The sequence below is a fragment of the Nelumbo nucifera genome, chromosome 3 (genome assembly GCF_055504915.1).
Source record: "Nelumbo nucifera cultivar China Antique chromosome 3, China Antique-T2T, whole genome shotgun sequence".
NCBI classification, from domain to species: Eukaryota; Viridiplantae; Streptophyta; class Magnoliopsida; order Proteales; family Nelumbonaceae; genus Nelumbo; species Nelumbo nucifera.
The window spans coordinates 46150234-46168620 of record NC_142651.1 but is presented as its reverse complement, the minus strand read 5'-3'; the positions used below and the strand labels follow the sequence as shown (position 1 = coordinate 46168620).

At 34.0% G+C, this 18387-nt stretch overlaps 1 protein-coding gene across 3 annotated transcripts; it reads left to right on the top strand.

The window, feature by feature from the left end:
- The first annotated feature begins 8029 nt into the window (after positions 1–8029).
- On the top strand, positions 8030–17357 carry LOC104611453 (TOM1-like protein 1). 3 transcript variants are annotated; one of them, XM_010278506.3, is made up of 4 exons: positions 8030–8095; positions 8361–9045; positions 13550–13792; positions 16671–17357. In XM_010278506.3, exons 2-4 carry the CDS (start codon positions 8527–8529, stop codon positions 17097–17099), a joined length of 1191 nt encoding a protein of 396 aa, XP_010276808.1. In that variant the 5' UTR covers positions 8030–8095; positions 8361–8526; the 3' UTR covers positions 17100–17357. The 3 variants fall into 3 exon arrangements, with proteins under 3 accessions (XP_010276808.1, XP_088757741.1, XP_010276809.1); XM_088901615.1 differs by having other exon boundaries at positions 16659–17357; XM_010278507.3 differs by having other exon boundaries at positions 8040–8237.
- Positions 17358–18387: the final 1030 nt, after the last annotated feature.

The following is an 18387-nucleotide window of genomic DNA, read 5'->3' as shown; positions in this document are numbered from 1 at the left end:
CACATCTTTTTCTGCATCATAGATTTTCCCTTTTGCCTGACCACAAATTATTCTTTTTCTCACCGTCAAATGTTCATTTTTGTGAAGCTCGTTCCCTTTACTGAAGATCTTGAATAGGAAGTGAGAGATCCTCCTTCCATTGTCTTTTTGTTTATATTTTTCTTCTGAAGGTGAGCTTTATTTTAGGGTTAGTTGAATGGCTTAATAGTGGTTTGTGGTCAAAGTCAACAGTTTTATCTTATTAGTGGGTAGTTCACGTATAATAACTGTTAGTAACGTTGGTTAACAATTTTAGTAGTTGAACTGAACAGACTAGCCTAATAACAACTCATAACTGAAAAAATAAAGACACTTTGAATCCATTGAATTATAAATATTAAGTAGTAGTTACGTCCGATGGAGGCAAAATAATGGAAAGAGAAGATAATTTGCTAATACGCTACACATCTTTTTATTTTCATAAACGATCAATTAGGGCCGCAAGTTGGGTTGCCCATCTGGAAGAATTTTAACCCAACCCAATTGCACCCCTAGCGATCATTGGGATCAATCTGAACCTAGTTGTACCAACCACACCAAGTAGTATAAACAAAGCCAAGTTTTGAAACTCTTAATTTCGATGATTGTATTGAAACCTCAAAAATGTTTTGTAATTTTTTATTCATTTCCTTGAAAAATATACATACATATGGGGTGATGATAAACAATTAAAAAACTGAATAAAAAATTTTGGTTAACCCAATTTGATTTCGATTAGGCATTTTTGAAAAACCAAAGGCATCAGTTTGGTTTCAATTAACCATTATTAAAACCAACGGTATCTATCTATATATATATATAATCTATTTCTAGTATTTGTATTATGCATTTATATATTTACTTATAACATATATTATAAATATCAAAAACCAAAAAGCTGATGAACTGAATCAATCAACTGGTTGGCTTCGGTTCAGTTACAACTCACGATTTTTCAAAACCGGTGGTACCAATTTGGTTTGGAAAATAGGCCCACGGTTCGATTAACCGAATCATGAGCACCCTTGCATGCATTCAATTTCATTCATTGTTCAAAGGAAACCAACATTTCAGTCTCATCTACTACAAAATTTATACTTTTTGTCTCATTTGCGCTCATCTGCAGTATAAATTTTGCATCGCAGAAACTGATGCAAAATTTGCACCACCTTCCACCTACCTCAAATCTCTCATATATAAAATGGGGACCCATGCACATTATCTTGCTTCCTACTTTACTATCAAACAAATAACTCCCCTCCCAACTCCTTTCTTTCATCAAAGCTGGGAATCACACCATCTTACTTCTCACAAATAAATAAGACAAAGTCAAATCTAAAGCAAAGTAAGTAAACCAGACTTTACACTCAATGGTACACCTCTTCTTGACTATCTTGATATATATCGTCTTAATTATATATAGAATGGGGTTGGATTAGAGAAGGGTGCATGTAAAATCCATTAATCTTATCATAAAAAGTCTACAGTTATACAGGCGCATAAAGAGAGGAATTCCAAATGACAATCTGATCAGCTAGTGGGCAAGATTTTAAAACTCATACTCCCAATTTCTTTCATTAGTTCCCATCTATCAATACAATAGATATCAACAACAAGCGAATAAAAAAAGAAAAAAATAATAGGCGTATACACTACCTCCTTCGCACTACATTACTCCAACTTCATTTTTTTTTTTTTTTTTAACTTCACGTACTGGATATATTTATATACAATTTTAAGAAAAAAAAAGTCGGACTTAGATTCCGTGCATTCTCTTATTATTATTATTATTATTTTCTACCTTCATTCTTCTTTGTAAAGGATCATTGTAGTTAGCAATGTAAGAAAAAACGTCAGCATCTTATCTTAGATGGAAGAAAAGAACCGATTTTTTTTTTTTTTATATATATAATGGATTAAGTAACCACAGACAAACTAAAAACCATGAAAATAAATAATATAAGAAAACAAACTGGTAAGTAGATGGCTAAAGATTGTCTCTAGTATCATAATGAGGCTTGGAGTTGTTTAAAACTTTAAATAAAATTGTGGGCAACATAATTGATTCCATAGTTGCGTGGTTGAATCTACAAAATTTTATTGTGAATGAAATTATGTGATATTTTGTGCTTTGAAAAATGTCAGTGATCAATGGGAACAATCATGCCCAGACAGGCTGAGCTGAGTTCCGGGCCTATAATTTTAAATATAAAATATAAAATATATTTTTATCAAAAGTATTAAAAATATATTATAAAGGGTTTAACTATAATACTGAAAAAACCAATAAACCTCTTTTTCCTCTTGGTATCATACCTTTTGGGCGTCATAGATTTACCCTTATATAAAACATTAGATATATATAATATATAATAAATAATGTGTTATAATATATGTATAAAATTATGTTATACTTTATTTAATATAAAAATTTATATATAATATGTATTTTATGTCATATTATAATATTTATATATACAAAATTAAATATAAAATAACACAAAGTATGGGCCTGGGCCTAGACTGAGTTTAAACACAAACCCTAAACTTAAGCCCAGAGTATTCCAGGCTGGGCCATGTTAAAAATGATCATCCCTAGGCCCCTGCCATGAGTGGATTCCAAACAAACCAACCCCTTACCCCTCAAAGGAATGTTCAATGAGTATAACGTGTTGTGCAACCCACCTAAATGCTGCTTAGGTGAACATGGAGATTAAATAACCTATAATCATTTCATTTGTTCTATTAAATAATCCTTAATCATTTCATTTCATTTGCATTAAAATACAAATGATGTGAAAATTCTCTTCTTGACCAATATACCCTATCTTTAAATTTGGTCAACGGCATTTGCTTTACTACTTTTCACTTAATTTAATTCTCTCTCATTAAGTCTTACACTCAAGGTATTAACACTCATTCTATCTCATTAAGGTCATCTTTCTCACTAATAAATTCTTCTAATCAGATCTAAATTCAATACTAACAATATAACATCCATATTTTTAAATCAACCTAGGAACAAAATTGTTCTCCCATTCAAGTGGTTTAAAAACTGACCCAAATGAAATTGTTTTTCTGTTCGGTGGTGGGTGAACAATTCAATCTTTCTTTAGTCAAAGGTGTTAACAATTGATGCTATAATTAAATAAATAAAAACTCAAGATAAAAATACAAAAAAATTAAAAACACAGAAATTTTATAGAAAACATTTGGGCATATCTCTAACATTTTATATTAATTATAATAAACAAAATATGTGTGATGAATAAGAATTATTTTTATTGATGGTGGAAATTAAATAGAACTTTTAAAACCAACCTAAAAATGAAATTGTTTTTATGCTTGATGGTAGGTCAGTAATTTAACTTTTTGGATTAAATGTGTCAACCCTTGATGTCATAATTAAATAATAAAAATTTAAAAAGATAAGAATACAAAAAAATAAATAAAAATACAGACTTTTTGTAGAAAATATTTGGACACATCTTTAATATTATATCCATCATATTAAACAAAAATAAGTGTGATAAATAAGAATTATTTCCATATACACAGAAAAAAAAATTGTAGAAAAACTAGGACACATATTATTAGTATTATTGTTATTATCATTTCCATCATGATCATCATCATCTAAAATAGCCATGTCACACGTGTAGAACACATGCATATTTGTTTGTACTATTATGTGACTAAATTATTACTTAACAATCACTTAGGCCATGTTTGGGAGTGATTTTTGGCCTAAATGGGCTTATAAAAAAGCCAATTTTTGAAATAGGCTTTTTTGGAAAAACACATTTTTTAGCATTTGACTGGTCACCAACTTTTTTTGTTTGACATAGCTTCTTGTAAATGTAAAAAGGCAAAGTGATTTTTTTTTTTCTATTCCAAAATGAGCTTTTTGATGATGGAGAAACTGTTCGAGCAAATTTTCACAAAGACAAGTATTGAAGGACTTCAAAACGGTTTGCTTGACTTGAAGAATTTCAATTACATCTGGTTAGAGTTAGAGTTTGGGCCCATTGAAGAATTGAGAAATTCCTAACCCAACCTAATCCAAATTGCACCCCTGAAGTACAGCCTTGACATCCACCATATTCAAAGAGAAGAAATTGGAATACAATAATAATAATAAAATGGTAACGTAACCTTGAAAAATTGAGGAAAAAGATTTAGGGTAACAACTATCATGAGGATGTCAAGTTCAATTTCTAAGTATTGGAGAAGGAAGGAAAAGATTTAGGGTTACAGAAGCCATGAGGATGTCAGGTGCAATTTCTGTGCATTGGGGAAGGAAGGAAAAGATTTAGAGTTACAACAACCATGAGGATGTCATTAGGTGCAAAGGCCAGGGGCTAAACTGGGGCAATGTTGCTTTGACTAGACTACTAGCTATCATGAAAGTAGTGGAAGAAGCAACATTAGCTACATTAGGTCTTGAAGCTTTTTAAGTTTTTCAACCAAATCCCAACAAAACTCCTTTGTGTATTCAAGTCTCTTACAATGAGGACACTAAAACTTGTCTCTATCACCTCTGCCTTTTCTCTTACCTTACTCTTCTGGTTGTCCCCCTTGAACAATAAGGCCACTTTCTCCCCCTCAAGAGGATTCATAGCAGACCTCATAGTTTCCTCATATTGTATCAAAGCAAACACGGTTCAAGTCTTAAAATCTCCTTACCACCTAAAATCTGAACTATAATAGGCTTATAAATAGGATTTAGGCCTTCTAAGAAGGCAAACATCCTTTCTTAATAGAGCAACTTTCTGTACACGAAAGCATCCTCTTTATTCTTCCAATCTATAGACTTATAGTGATCTAGTTCTTTCAACATAGAAGTTAGGGTAGAATAATAAGCTACAAGAGACTTCTCTTCCTGTTTCAATGTAGTTGGATCGACTTGAAGTTGGTAGATTCGAGCAAAATGCCTTTTGTTTAGAGAATATAGACTTTGATTGGTCAAATTTTTCCTTGGATGTTTCAACCCACAAAATTCTTTCTAAGTGCAGACTGAATGGAAGATGTAAGCCAAGACATAATGAGGTAGTTCTTTTGCTCCCACTTCTCATATTTAGCCCCTTCATTTGTAGGCTTCTGAACTTTTCCGGTAAGGTACCCCAACTTTCTTCTAGCTCCAACAAACATCTTCATACTTTTAAACCATTCAAAATAATTCAAACCGTTAAGAAGTACAATAGATATTGGAAAGACAACACTACCCATCCCATTACCAGAACTAACTAGTCCTCTAGAAGGGTTTGAAGTAATAGAACTCTTTGAGGATATACTTAAAACACAATATTTTAAGGTCCAAACTCAAAACATATGGATTTTTGTTCACACACAGTCACATGGCTACAACGACCCAAGGTAACAACATTAAAACTTATCTAAGAAGGATAAACTGAACTCCAGAAAACACTTACCTAAAGACTACAATCACTTTAAACATGCACACTCGATTACTGTGAACCACTACTGCAGATACACCTGTTAATATCCAAGCAACCCTTCATCTCCCACTTGGTAGACCAAAAAACATAAAACTGGTCACCAAAAACAAACTTCCCTTAAACCAAACATACCTTACAGCTAAATAGTATTACCGGTCTTGGACATAACAACCTTCAATCAACCTTCAAACGCATACCAAACCAGAAACACAACAACACACTTTTGTAGTCCTCTTGCATGCTTCAGTCACTTGAGGACCACCCTAGAAAAAAAAAAAAAATCAGCTTGGTCCCACAACCAAGAAAAGGAGAAGAGAAAACTTGATGGGATGATCAAATCATAGGGCATAAATGAACTACTGTATTGGAGAAGAAGGAAGAGAAGAGAGGAAAGGGAGAGAGAAGAAGAGAACAACGGAAATGAGGGAAAATGAATGGGATGGTCATGAGTCATGACTCTCACTCACCCTAATATATTAATAAGAAATATAAGTATAGAGTGGTCCTTTGAAGAAATAAAAATCACAAGAAATCCCCCTACGCGGCAACGCCTAAAACACTCATAAAAACACCCCTAACAACAAGCTCTACAACTTCTAACATGATAGTTTTGAAAATGTTTAATAGTTATGCAACATTTAATAGTTCTTTGTTCTAGATCTCACTCTACATTTAGCACTCACTCCATTCTAGGAATGGAAACGGGGTGGGGCATCCCCACCTTATCCCCGCCCCATAGCCAAAATACCCTACCCCGTCCCTAGTGGTGGGGCATCCTCTCCCCTTCGGGGACGGGGAATCTCCGAATTTTCCCCCTGACCAATCACCTAAAAATACATATAATTTAAAGATATTTTAAAAATAGGATTATGGGAATTTAGGATATTTTAAGAATTGGATTATGGAAATTCGGGGGTATTATAAAAATGGATTTATGGGATCCTAAGGTTTTAAGAATTTGGGAGAAACTTAGAGGTATTTTAGAAATTAACATTAAACCTTTTACTAGTTTACCATCAGGTTCGGGGCAAGCCTAGGAAATTATATGCAAACCCCGCCCCATCCCTATTTAAGATCAGGGAAAATCCACTCCATTCGGGGTAGAGCTCCAATTTTATGGGGAAATTTGCCATCCCTACTCCATTCTTCTACAATGTTTAATAGTTCTACAACTTCAAACATAAAACAGAGTGAGAAATGAACTATTATCTTCCATGGATTCTTTAGCATAACTACATTTCTCTATTTTTTAATCTTTTAGTGAAAAGAGCTTATTTCTCCTGAAAACAAAGATAAAAAATAGAGAAGCAAATGAAACTCTAGCATAAGCACTAAGGCTCAGTTAGGAAAGAGTACAAATGCAAATATGTACAGCGTAAATATATGCAAAATAGTACAAAATATAAGGTTTTACACTCTACATATTTGCATTTATATTCCTTCCAAACTCAACCTAAAGAACATTGAAAGATAAAAACTCTCATGAAAAACAAACCTATTTGAACTTGAAAAATCTCTATGTTATTCTAAAAACACCACCTTCTTCGATCTTGTGTGCATTAGGTTCAACCTACAAGGAAATTGAAATCATGGTTACAACTATGGAAACTAAAACTATTCCTAATAGAGATGTGATAATAGGATATTGATAACCATTCTTAGTAGAGACTTGATAATAGATAGGAGGAGTTTGAGTTTGGGAGAGGGAAGAAAAAGAAACCTTTCTTGGTGAGGCTATGTTTGGTTTGAAGGAAAAGGTAGGGAAACTTATACAAAATTAAATTACGTGGGTTTTGGCAAATTTCCTTGTATTTCACAATTTAGATTCTTTAAGATTGGTTGAAAGCCCCTGACGACGTGGCTTAATGGGAGGGGTAAGGGAGAAAGGAGATAGAATTAAAGAAGAAGCAAGGGAAAATGGAGAAAGGAGAGAAAGGGTGAGGTAGACAACCATATTTTATATAGGGCAAATTGTTGAAACCCCTTATATTTTGGAACGTTGCTAAAACTTCCCTTGAAGTTTGGTAATTTCAATCACCCCCAAACTTTCTGACACAATTGCTATTAGACTCTCTTCATTAGAATCCTCTAACAAGAGGTATAAAAATGTCCAAAATACCCATACAGTTCTATTGAGGCTGGTTTTTATAGAAAAAATAATAAGAGAATTTAAAGTTGCAACTTTACCTTTGTACGATTGATATGAAGGGCAAATTTGAAAAATAAACCAATTTAAAAAAAAAAGATTAAAAGGATTTGGGATAACAATTCATATGAAGTAAAAATTTGAAAAATAAACATTTTGGTTAAAAGTAATTGCATAGATATTTTGAACATTTCATGCCTCTTTTTAGTAGCTAATAAAAGGGTCTACTTGCAAAAGTTAAGGAAAGATAATTGTAATTACAAAACTTCAACTCCAAGGGAGGTTTTAGCAATTTATCCCTATACATATGAATGAAATCATTAATCGATTAATTTTCATATTAATTTTTCATGTTCATCACTACATGACATCATTAACTAATCCACTATATGACGCGGACTGCAACTCCCAGGAACAAACAGGGGAACTCTCTTTCAGTCATCCTCATCGTAGCTGCAGGCGAACCTTCAAGGTGCTTAACGAAATTAATCACTTTGGGATATCTGAGTATTTGGTTTTGGTGATTCTTTTTAGCCTTATTCAGAGTTTGTCTGATCAATCACGGATATTGCTAGACTGTGCTGAAGATCATTTGCTTTTCGTTTTATTCTTCTGTGGGTTTACACGGTTTTCATTTTTTTTGTTCAATCCGTTATCTTTCACGTTTATTGTTGGGAAATTTTGGGTTTTTGTTGTTTGGGTTGATATTTGATATAATGGGTTTCTGTGATTTGTAGGAAATCGGATCGGGCATCAGGTCAGTCAGAACGGTTGAATTTGGGGTTTTGATGATATTCTGAACCCTAGAGCTTGAGATTCTTTTTAAAGGAGGATTTTTTTTTGGTTGGAATTAACGTTTAGGTTTGGTTTGGCGGGGGAGACTTTGCACGTAAGGTTTTGAAGATGAGTGACAATTTGATGGATAAAGTCACTGCATTCGGGCAACGCCTGAAGACTGAAGGAGCTGAGGTGGGTAGGAAGATGTCCGCTGGAATGAGCTCAATGAGCTTTAAGATGAAGGAGCTCTTCCAGGGGCCGAATCAGGCTGAGAAGGTTGTGGAGGAGGCAACTGCCGAGACGTTAGAGGAGCCAGATTGGGCCACGTACCTTGACATTTGTGACCTGATTAATAATGAGAAGATAAACAGTGCTGATTTGATCCGTGGGATTAAGAAGCGGATTATGCTGAAGAACCCCAGGGTGCAGTACCTAGCTCTTGTCTTATTGGAGACAATTGTGAAAAACTGTGAGAAGGCATTCTCCGAGGTTGCTGCAGAGAGGGTCCTTGATGAGATGGTGAAGCTGATTGACGATCCTCAGACTGTTGTAAACAATCGGAACAAGGCTCTCATTATGATTGAAACATGGGGAGAGTCGGCCAATGAACTCCGGTATCTGCCTGTTTATGAGGAAACCTACAAGGTAAATGTGCAGTCTTAAGTCTTAACTGGATATATTTGCATTTGGTTTTATTGTTTTCATGTTTCATTGAGGACAAAGAAATTTTGGTGCTTTATATAACACCATTTGATATCCCCGTTCAATAAAATGGGTCCATTTAGTGGGTATAATTCTACCTCTTTCTTGGGCCATAAACGAAAACTCAAATCATCATCTTCTAAGTTTTGTCCCCTCTATATGGGGTTGGCTACATGAACCCTGTTCTGCAATTTCATTATGTTCAATACCATATCCATTGTTAAATTATAGGCCCTTAAATTATTTCTCTCTATTTCACGCCATGTCCTTTTTGATCTACCCTTAATTCTTCTAGCCCATTCATTTTGTAATAGATCACTTATTTTTACTGTTGTTGTAGATGGTTCTTCTCAGCACATGCCCAAACCATCATAGTCTACTACTCTACTTCACCTCATTTTATCCTCTTTTGGAGCCACTCCTAAGTTTCTTCGAATAAGTTTATTTCTAATCCTAACCTTTATAGTTTTCCCACTCATCCATTTTAACATTTGCATTTCTATCATACTCATTTTTTTGGACATGTTTCTTGATTGCTCAACATTTTGTAGTTTACTCCATCTCAACATTGGCTTTATAATTAATCGCTTTATAATTGGTTTACTTTAGAACCAAAACAGAAATATAGGTGACCCATAGGAATACTTAAATAAGGACTCTAGCTTGTAAACAATTCCAATTACACCTTTTATTTATTTATTTATTTTTATCTGTAACTCAGAGGATTTCATTAGAACTTAAAATGAGGAGCATACAACAAGAAATTGTTAGAAATAACACCCATTACAATGAAGAGACCGCCACCCAATTAACATTGAGCCCAAAACAAATGATGTCTATTCACTCCATGTTTAGCTAATCCATCCACCAAACCATTAGTAGACCTCCTAATCCATCTTAACTGAATTTGCATTTGTCTTGACAGCATCTTGAACTGCCTGAATTCATTTCTGAAGTGCCATAATGCCCCTTGTCCTTTTTTCAGCCAGCCAATGACTATTTCAGCCTTTTGATTCCTATTTTTTTTTTTTTAATATTTTTACACCTCAACAATAGCCGCCATGAATGTTCCCATTCCCATCTCTAATCTCTTCTCCAATTCTAGAGGGACCCAGATTGCCAAAACTACTTCCATCAAAGTTAAGTTTCACCCATCCCCCACTTGGGGGAGACCAAATCTCTTGGACCTTTTGATTCCTAGAGGAAGAAAGGGAAATCGACCCCCAACTTCAAAAAAAAAGTCAACCATTGAGAAATCTGAGAATAGTTTCAAATTCTTTACCCAATGAGCAACTCTAACTGTAACAGTCTCCAAAATTGTTTCTTGTTTCTTTCTTTATCCTCAAAGATTCTTAAGTTCCTTTCCTTCCAAATAGTCCACAGAATCGTTGCTCTAGTACTCTTCCACAAAATTCGGCCTCTTCTTTTTGTGCATCTCAGGAGGATGGGCTAAAGAGTCTTTCCAAACTAACAGGAGGGATCCCCCTACAACCGAAGAGAGAGCAAAACCATTCCCAAATACAACAAGAAAAAGAAGAGGAGATTAAGAGATGGAAAGCAGTCTCACCATCCAACTTACACAAAAATGCATCAATTGGGAGACGAGCACGAATTTGGTCTTTTTTCTTTTTTTTGCAACAAATCACTTGTTTTGATGCTCCCATGGTAAACTTGCCAACAAAACACACTGATATTTGAGGGTATAGGGGCACACCAAACTTCTTTAACAGGGAAGGGGACTAGGAAGGGGAAGTGGCCACGAGGGAAGAGAAGAAAGATTTACAGGTAAGCGACCCATCCTAGTGGGACTGAGATCCCACAGGTATCTATCTTCCCAAGGTTCATAAAAAACTAGGTTATCTAAGATATCCAAATTCCAACCCTCCCCAGATGAGAAGAAGACCCAAAGAAATCATATACAGGTTTTTCTTTAAGGCTTGAGAGAGCAATCCTACTAAACTAATAGTTGATTTCTTGAAGACTTGAAACCCTATTCTTAAGACATCTACAACTAGAAAATGATTTTTTTGATCAATAACTAGAAAATAAATTTTAAAACTCAAAAGTACCAATATCCCTATCACTTAAAAATTTTGAAACTAGTGTAGGAATTGGAATACTGATTCATTTCTCCATGGATTCTTTCATTGCTTTTGTATCTGCAATAGCTTATAGTGTAGAATTTACAACCTGTGTTGTATTAATTACCCATATGGTGGATTTTTTATGAGCAAATTACTTATAGGGTGGATGTAGATTGAAAATGGGGTAAAATCATTTTCCTACAACAAAATCTATGTTTTGATTTTGGCCCACAATTGGAATTATTTAATCCCATTTTTAAATCATTTCATATTAAGATATTTAAAATATAGTTGGGAAAAAGCAACGTGAGTGGAATTGTTCAGTTATTCAGACTGGATACTGTTCAAACATTTGATGGTAACTGGATATCTGAATGGTTCTTTGATCCAGTTAATGATTTTTAAGGAAAAAGGCATTTGGTAATTGGCTCGCATATGGAGACCAGAGCTCCTGGAAGTTGATGGCTCTAACAGTTCAACCACTAAATCTGCCACAGCTTTCAAAGCATTGACCATAAGGATACTTGCAATAAAGAAAGGAGACAAGACAAGAAGGCAAGTCTAAACAGGGTGAAAAAAAGAAGGGAAAAGACTAGTCTGCCTTTTAGTGATGTTTGGGCTTGGGACTATGTTTTAGGCTGAGCCTAACATTTAGGTTGTTATTGACTTAGACTGAGAAAAAGTAGTTGAGAATATGCTAAATCTGAGTCTCTGATCTGAGCTTGAGATGAGCTATATGTTGGAATAGTTTAGTTTATTATTCTGTTTAGCTTATTTTCTGTTTACTATGTTAAAATAGTTCAGTTTTATATTCAGTACTATATTGTTTATACACTGTAAGTACCGCAGGGGCATAAGGGTCTTTTCCCCTCTTTTAAGTGATGCCCTATATATAATAAAATATTCTGTCTCCGCCAGAACTGGATTAAAGTCTTAACATTTTGCTTTTTGATTAGCACTCAATCATATAATGTGCGTTCTTTGTCAAACATGGAAACCGAACCCCTATTAGGACATGGGAGGTTCTAAAATCAAATTTAGCTTATAACAAACTGAGGATTAAAGGAAATCCTAGTTTAGTGGCTGTTTTAATTTTGCTTATAACAGCTTATTACTAATTTGACCATGTAAGATTGTTAAAGATACCTGCTAGTTGTAATCAAAGCAGTTCTTAGAGACATCTTTTAAATGGACAAATTGATGACAGTTGAAATAAGACACTTCAAAGCCTTGTGGCACCATTATTAGTTCTTAGGCCCTGTTTGTTTATTGCTATCTTACTTACCTAGGAATTTACCCAGGTAAATGTTTCCTAGACAAAATTTACCTAGGAAGTTTATTTACCCATGTTCTTTTTGTTGAAATTTACCCAGGTAAATGAGACACCCCAACTTACCCATGTTCTTTTTGCCTCACCCACTTTCCTGGGTAAGATGACCATTGCTTCCTCTATTGCCAATGTTACCCTTCGGTCCAAATGAACATTTTTGGACCTTTTGTTAGAAACCTATTTAATGGACTATAATGGGTCCATTCTAAATAAAACCTTATCCAATAAATCAATAATCCTCAAGGATTATTTGGGCCGAAAGGAATTACAGAAATTTCCAAAACAAACGTAGTGAAGTGGATCAACTTATTTCCTATACATTTGGAAAGCTAATATCCTGGAATGCTGCTGTGAAAGGACTTCAACCAAGGACTTTAGTGTAGCCCAGCTGCTGGCTGGGGAGATCTAAATTTCTTTTACTCTTGGTTTTGGGCTTTAGTGGAAAGGACCTTTGTAATTTGTATGCTGTTTTCTTCATCAATAAAAGTTACCTTACCTTTTTTCAAAAAAAAAAAAAAAATCCTCAAGGATTATTGTCATTATGCTTGCAACTATGTCATAAAAATTTTTGTTTTTTGAAGTTTCAGCCACATAATAGACTGGCCGAGTGTTCATTAATAAAAAAATTATTGCAACTTGGTAATCTTTCAAGGGTATTTTTGTCTGATTAAAGTTGGTCTATTGCTCTCCACGATGGGAAAGTAACTTACCCACCTCTGAGGTGGGTAAGATTTTCCCAGGTAAATGGCCAAATTATTTACCCGGGGGAATATATCTTTTCCATGAGCCCCACATACATTTGCAAAAGAACACGGGAAAGTTGGTCAACTTTCCCATTGGCCAACCCCACCCTAAGATAGTGCGGTAAACAAACTGGGCCTTAATGGTGTCTTTTGATTGGGAAATTTCGGACTTTTTTTTCTTGGTACCAATATTTTGTCCTTGCAGTTTTTGTTTTGTCATATATTTTTCTTCTTTTTGTTATTAAGATAATTAATTTAGTTGTGTGCTTTTCTTCTTCTCATTCATTCAGAGTTTGAAATCTAGAGGTATTCGATTCCCTGGACGTGATAATGAGAGTTTGGCTCCAATATTTACCCCACCACGTTCAGTTTCGGAATCAGAAGCCAACATGCTAGCCCAACAGATTCACCAAGACATCCCTGTGCAGACCTTTTCTGCAGAACAGACAAAGGAAGCATTTGATGTGGCACGAAACAGTATTGAGCTTCTTTCAACAGTTTTATCCTCTTCTCCACAACAAGATGTTTTAAAGGTAGTTTTGTTTTTTTTTTTTTACAAGTTAAATGTCATTTCTTTATATTGAAGGTTATCTTGTCTTGATAGAAAAAAAAAAAAAAAAGATTTTTGTAAGATATAGTTCCATGGTTCATTTCTGGCTTCTGAGGCTTATAAATGGATGGGAGGTTACAAACCATCCACTTGATGGAGCCAACATAACTATCCATTTAGATTCATGCTTTATCCGCTACATCTTTGATTAGTAGATGGAGGCATGGAGCAGGATATCCTTTTGCCTTTTACTATTGATTATAATATACCTATGCAACATTGATGTGTATATGAATGGTGGTACCTGACTTGGGGGAAAAAAGAATTTGGGGATGTAGGCATAATACTATGCTTTGTTTTTTAATTGACGTAAATAGTGCAAAATTTGATTGATACGCTTTGCATTTAATCCTTCTTCTATTATCTCTTGATCACATTGAGTTCTACTTATCTCTTGGTTACATTGAGGCTAGTTATCTCTTAAGTCACATTGAGTTCCTTCTTTCATTATTTCATCAATTAATACTATGCCAGCAGCAAAAAACAAGCACCATGGGAGTTCTATCTTATGCTTTCTCTACAGACCATTGAGTACCACATTAAGATCTTTCTTCTTCTTTCTATACTTTTCCATTAATCATCTCAATAAAACGATAGTTTTCTATGGTTCATCTCCCCATCATGAAACAAATTTTTCTTTTTTCTTATATTCTTGTTTCATGTTATAATTGTTATTTAATTACTATTTCCAAGAATTTCATGGTGTGGTTCATGAGTTTAATCCCACAGTAATTATTACAACTTTGCATATTGCCTTGTTTTTAAAATATAGGCATTAAAATGCTCTTTCTTCATTTATCTGGCCTCCATACCTTTCCAATCTTTTTTTTTTTTTTTGCTCAAGGGCCAGTCTTCTATTGGATTACTAAAAGTCCCAACGCCTTTCCCATATGTCCATTTAATTTTTTTTCTTCTAAAGATCTTTTCTCTTGGATTTTTTTTAATTGATCCATTTATGGCAGTGAATGGAAAAACAGGATTAGTATTTTATAAAGATCCAATTCAAACAAACACCAAATGTTTATGTTCAACAATTCCAACTGAAAAATTAAAAAGAATAATGTTCAAAATTAGTATTTTATAAACATTAATGGAATAAATAACCTATCAAATCCACATTTATATAAAAAATGATAATCTCAAGAAATTTATACAAATAAAAACATTAATGATATAATAATTTTTTTAGTACTTAATATTTAGAAATCTGCACTTGACATGTATCTTGAAATATTTATATATTTTTATAAATTATTAATTAATATTTTAATTTACACCAAATAACAATATATTTATTATTTACAAAAATAAAAGTTTTGTTTACAATACATCCAAGAATATAATATTAAATTGACTATCAAATCCATTATTCTACATTTATATCAAAAATGATTTTTTATTTCAGAAAATGTATAGAAATAAAAATGTTAATAATGGAATAACTATTTTAGTAATTAAAAATTATGAATTTTCATATAATATACATATTAAAATTTTAATATATTTGATATATTTTGAGTTAAAGTTATATATTTTATAAGTTATTAATTGGTATTTTAATTTACATTTTATAATAATATATTTATTGTTAAAAAATTACAAAATATTGTTTACCAAACATTTGAAAATTTAATATTTAGTTGACATTTTGTTAATGTTAAAAAGTAAACTAGTAAATTAGAAAATAATTGATATAGTAATTAAAATATAATAGTTGCATGTGTTTTGTGTCTTAGACTCTTGATTGATGGATTGTCAACAAAATTGTATGATATACTAATTAAAATATAATATACATTTTCTATGTATTTATATCATATTTGTGGCTATTTTGACCTTAAAATTAGTGTTATTAATGTATTAATGGATTTTGTATGTGTTTCCCTAGCATATCCAAGCATTTTCATATCCTTCATCTGTATCCATGTGTTTCTAAAATGGATCCGTATCTGATCTGTCTAATATGATACCTGATGCAGATGCTTTAATCCTTGAATACATATATGTTTTCTCAAAATTGTCTTTTAATTTTTCCTTCTAAATTCACCTTATAAGCAATAATGATGTTAGATTTCTTCACCTAAAAAAGTACAATTAAAATAATTCCATCTCCTACTCTTTTAACATTTATAGTTCCATTTTTTAGATCCTTATTTACTATTATTGCCACTCCATTTCTATTATCTGCTTCCGCCGTGTGCAATGGTCTATGGTAATCAATTTCTTTAGCTTCCCCCTTGGTTTCTTGTAAGCATGCTGTATTGCAGCACATTTACATATTATCTTCTTGCTTTTCAGATTCTGTGTTTGGCACTTCATCATCAATGTTGAATAGGATAATTGTATCTACATATAATTGTCTCTACATTAAAGCTTTTCCTTGTGCCCAATTATCATGTTCTTTAAATTTAATGGCCAGAATCACCTTTTTCTTGGTGATACTACATTTCTTGGGAACCTTTAAGACAATGCACCATATATTTTCTAATGACAATGTAGTGTTCAGTATAAAGGCCATTGCTCAATGTTGGCCCCAGCTATCTAGGGCCTTGGTAGGGATAGACTGGATATGATCATAATCTTTGGATTTTTTTTACTTGAACCCACATTCTCAGGCTTGCTAGCCCGAGATTTTACTATTACACCAAGTAAAGGCCCCTCAATGCAGTATGCAAGATGCATGTAAATAATTTGGTGAATGTATGCTAAATGTGTTTTCCTGTATAAACTCTTTAATATAATGTGCTTTTTCTACGCCAGTTGCAGTTGCAGTTGATAATAATCTTTAGTTCTATGGGCAGGATGACTTGACAACAACACTCGTACAACAGTGCCGGCAGTCCCAATTCACTATCCAGAGAATTATTGAGACTGCAGGTGACAATGAAGCATTGCTTTTTGAGGCCTTGAATGTTAATGATGAAATTCAGAAGGTTCTTTCCAAATGCGAAGAACTTAAGAAGCCTTCTGTAGCTTCTGTAGCTCCACCAGAGACACAGGCTGCAATGAGTTCTTTTGCCATCGAACCTGATGAATCCCCCAGTGTTGGAAAGGAAGAAGCACTGATCAGGAAATCCTCGGGTTCTCGAGGTGGGGCTCGGGCAGGAGAGGATGACATTATGGATGATCTTGATGAGATGATTTTTGGGAAGAAAGCAGGTGGCACATCAGAAGGGAGCCAGGATCCAAAGAAGCAGCAGTCACCAAAAGATGATCTCATAACCTTTTGATTTTTCAATGCATGCATGGGTTTCATGTTGTAGGCCAGAGGATCCCATTGATGGTAGTCATGTTAGGTTTTCCAGGTTACGGAGACCATCGATTTGGTGTTTGAATGGAAGAGTGTGCACTCTTCTTGATTTATATATCTGTTGCTTTCTTGATTGCTGCATGTAAGTAATTCATGTTGAACAGATTATCACTTGACAACACATACATACACACAAAGATTTTTCACATGAAAACGTGGCTACCCTGAATTGTGCAAAGTCGACTGTCGTGTATAGATGGTCTTCTAAACTTCAACGCATCTGCTTCTGTTGCTGCTGCGGTTGTCTGGCTTCATGAGTGGACTTAAAAGGATCGAATTCCTCAACCTAATTCTAACCCAAACTCAGATCAGCAGAACTGTACAAGTCTTAACTTAAATCCTTTGAGTTCTAGGTTTCCTGCCCAACCTGGCATAAAGATTGGGTTGGCTCTGTGTACATGGTTGAGTCCATGCTTTTAACTTTAATCGTTTTCTTCATGGCAGATGAGAACACTCCCGATCAAGGCATCAATAACATCAATAAGTTATCCGATTTCTAAACTATGTTCTATACGTGTTATGATAATTGGCAAGAGTCCTCTCGCCTCAATGCTGTACATCTCTCTCTCTCTCTCTCCATTAAATCCTTCACCCTTGAATCTTTATATTTTCTTTTACTCTCCAATATAGCAGAGGTATAAATATGAAAAAAAAAAAAAAAAATTTGGATGGGTTGCTAAGTGAACGACCAACCCACGCCCATCCCTAGATATCTCTGCGCCCAGCTACAGACCAAGGAAAAAGCCCAAGTCTCCCAACTCAAACCCCATCCGAGCTAAACCCAATATAACTTAGGATGGGCTCAGGTGAGTTTAGTTGGAATTTAGCCATAAGATCTTCTTTCTTTCCTTTGTTTCTTAACTTATTGTTTTGATGCACAACAATTATAATTTCTAAACCCATGTAAAATAATACAAATCCTTACTAAAAATTGGAGGAAGGAAAATAGATAGAGTAATGAATCCAGGCATTTGTCGGGCAGAGAACAGAGGTAGGTAAGGAAATGTCCATGGGCAGAATCATAACTTCAATTCCTAAGGTTGTGGATAGTGGATTCACTCAAGCTAGTCAAGGGGGGCAGGACAGGAATCAGAATTGTCAACAAGGTAATAAACAGAGTAACTGAAATCTCAACTAGCAATAGACATCCAATTAGAACCAGGCAGCAATAGGTTCATTTCACTACTCCGACCCATCTCCTTCTCTTC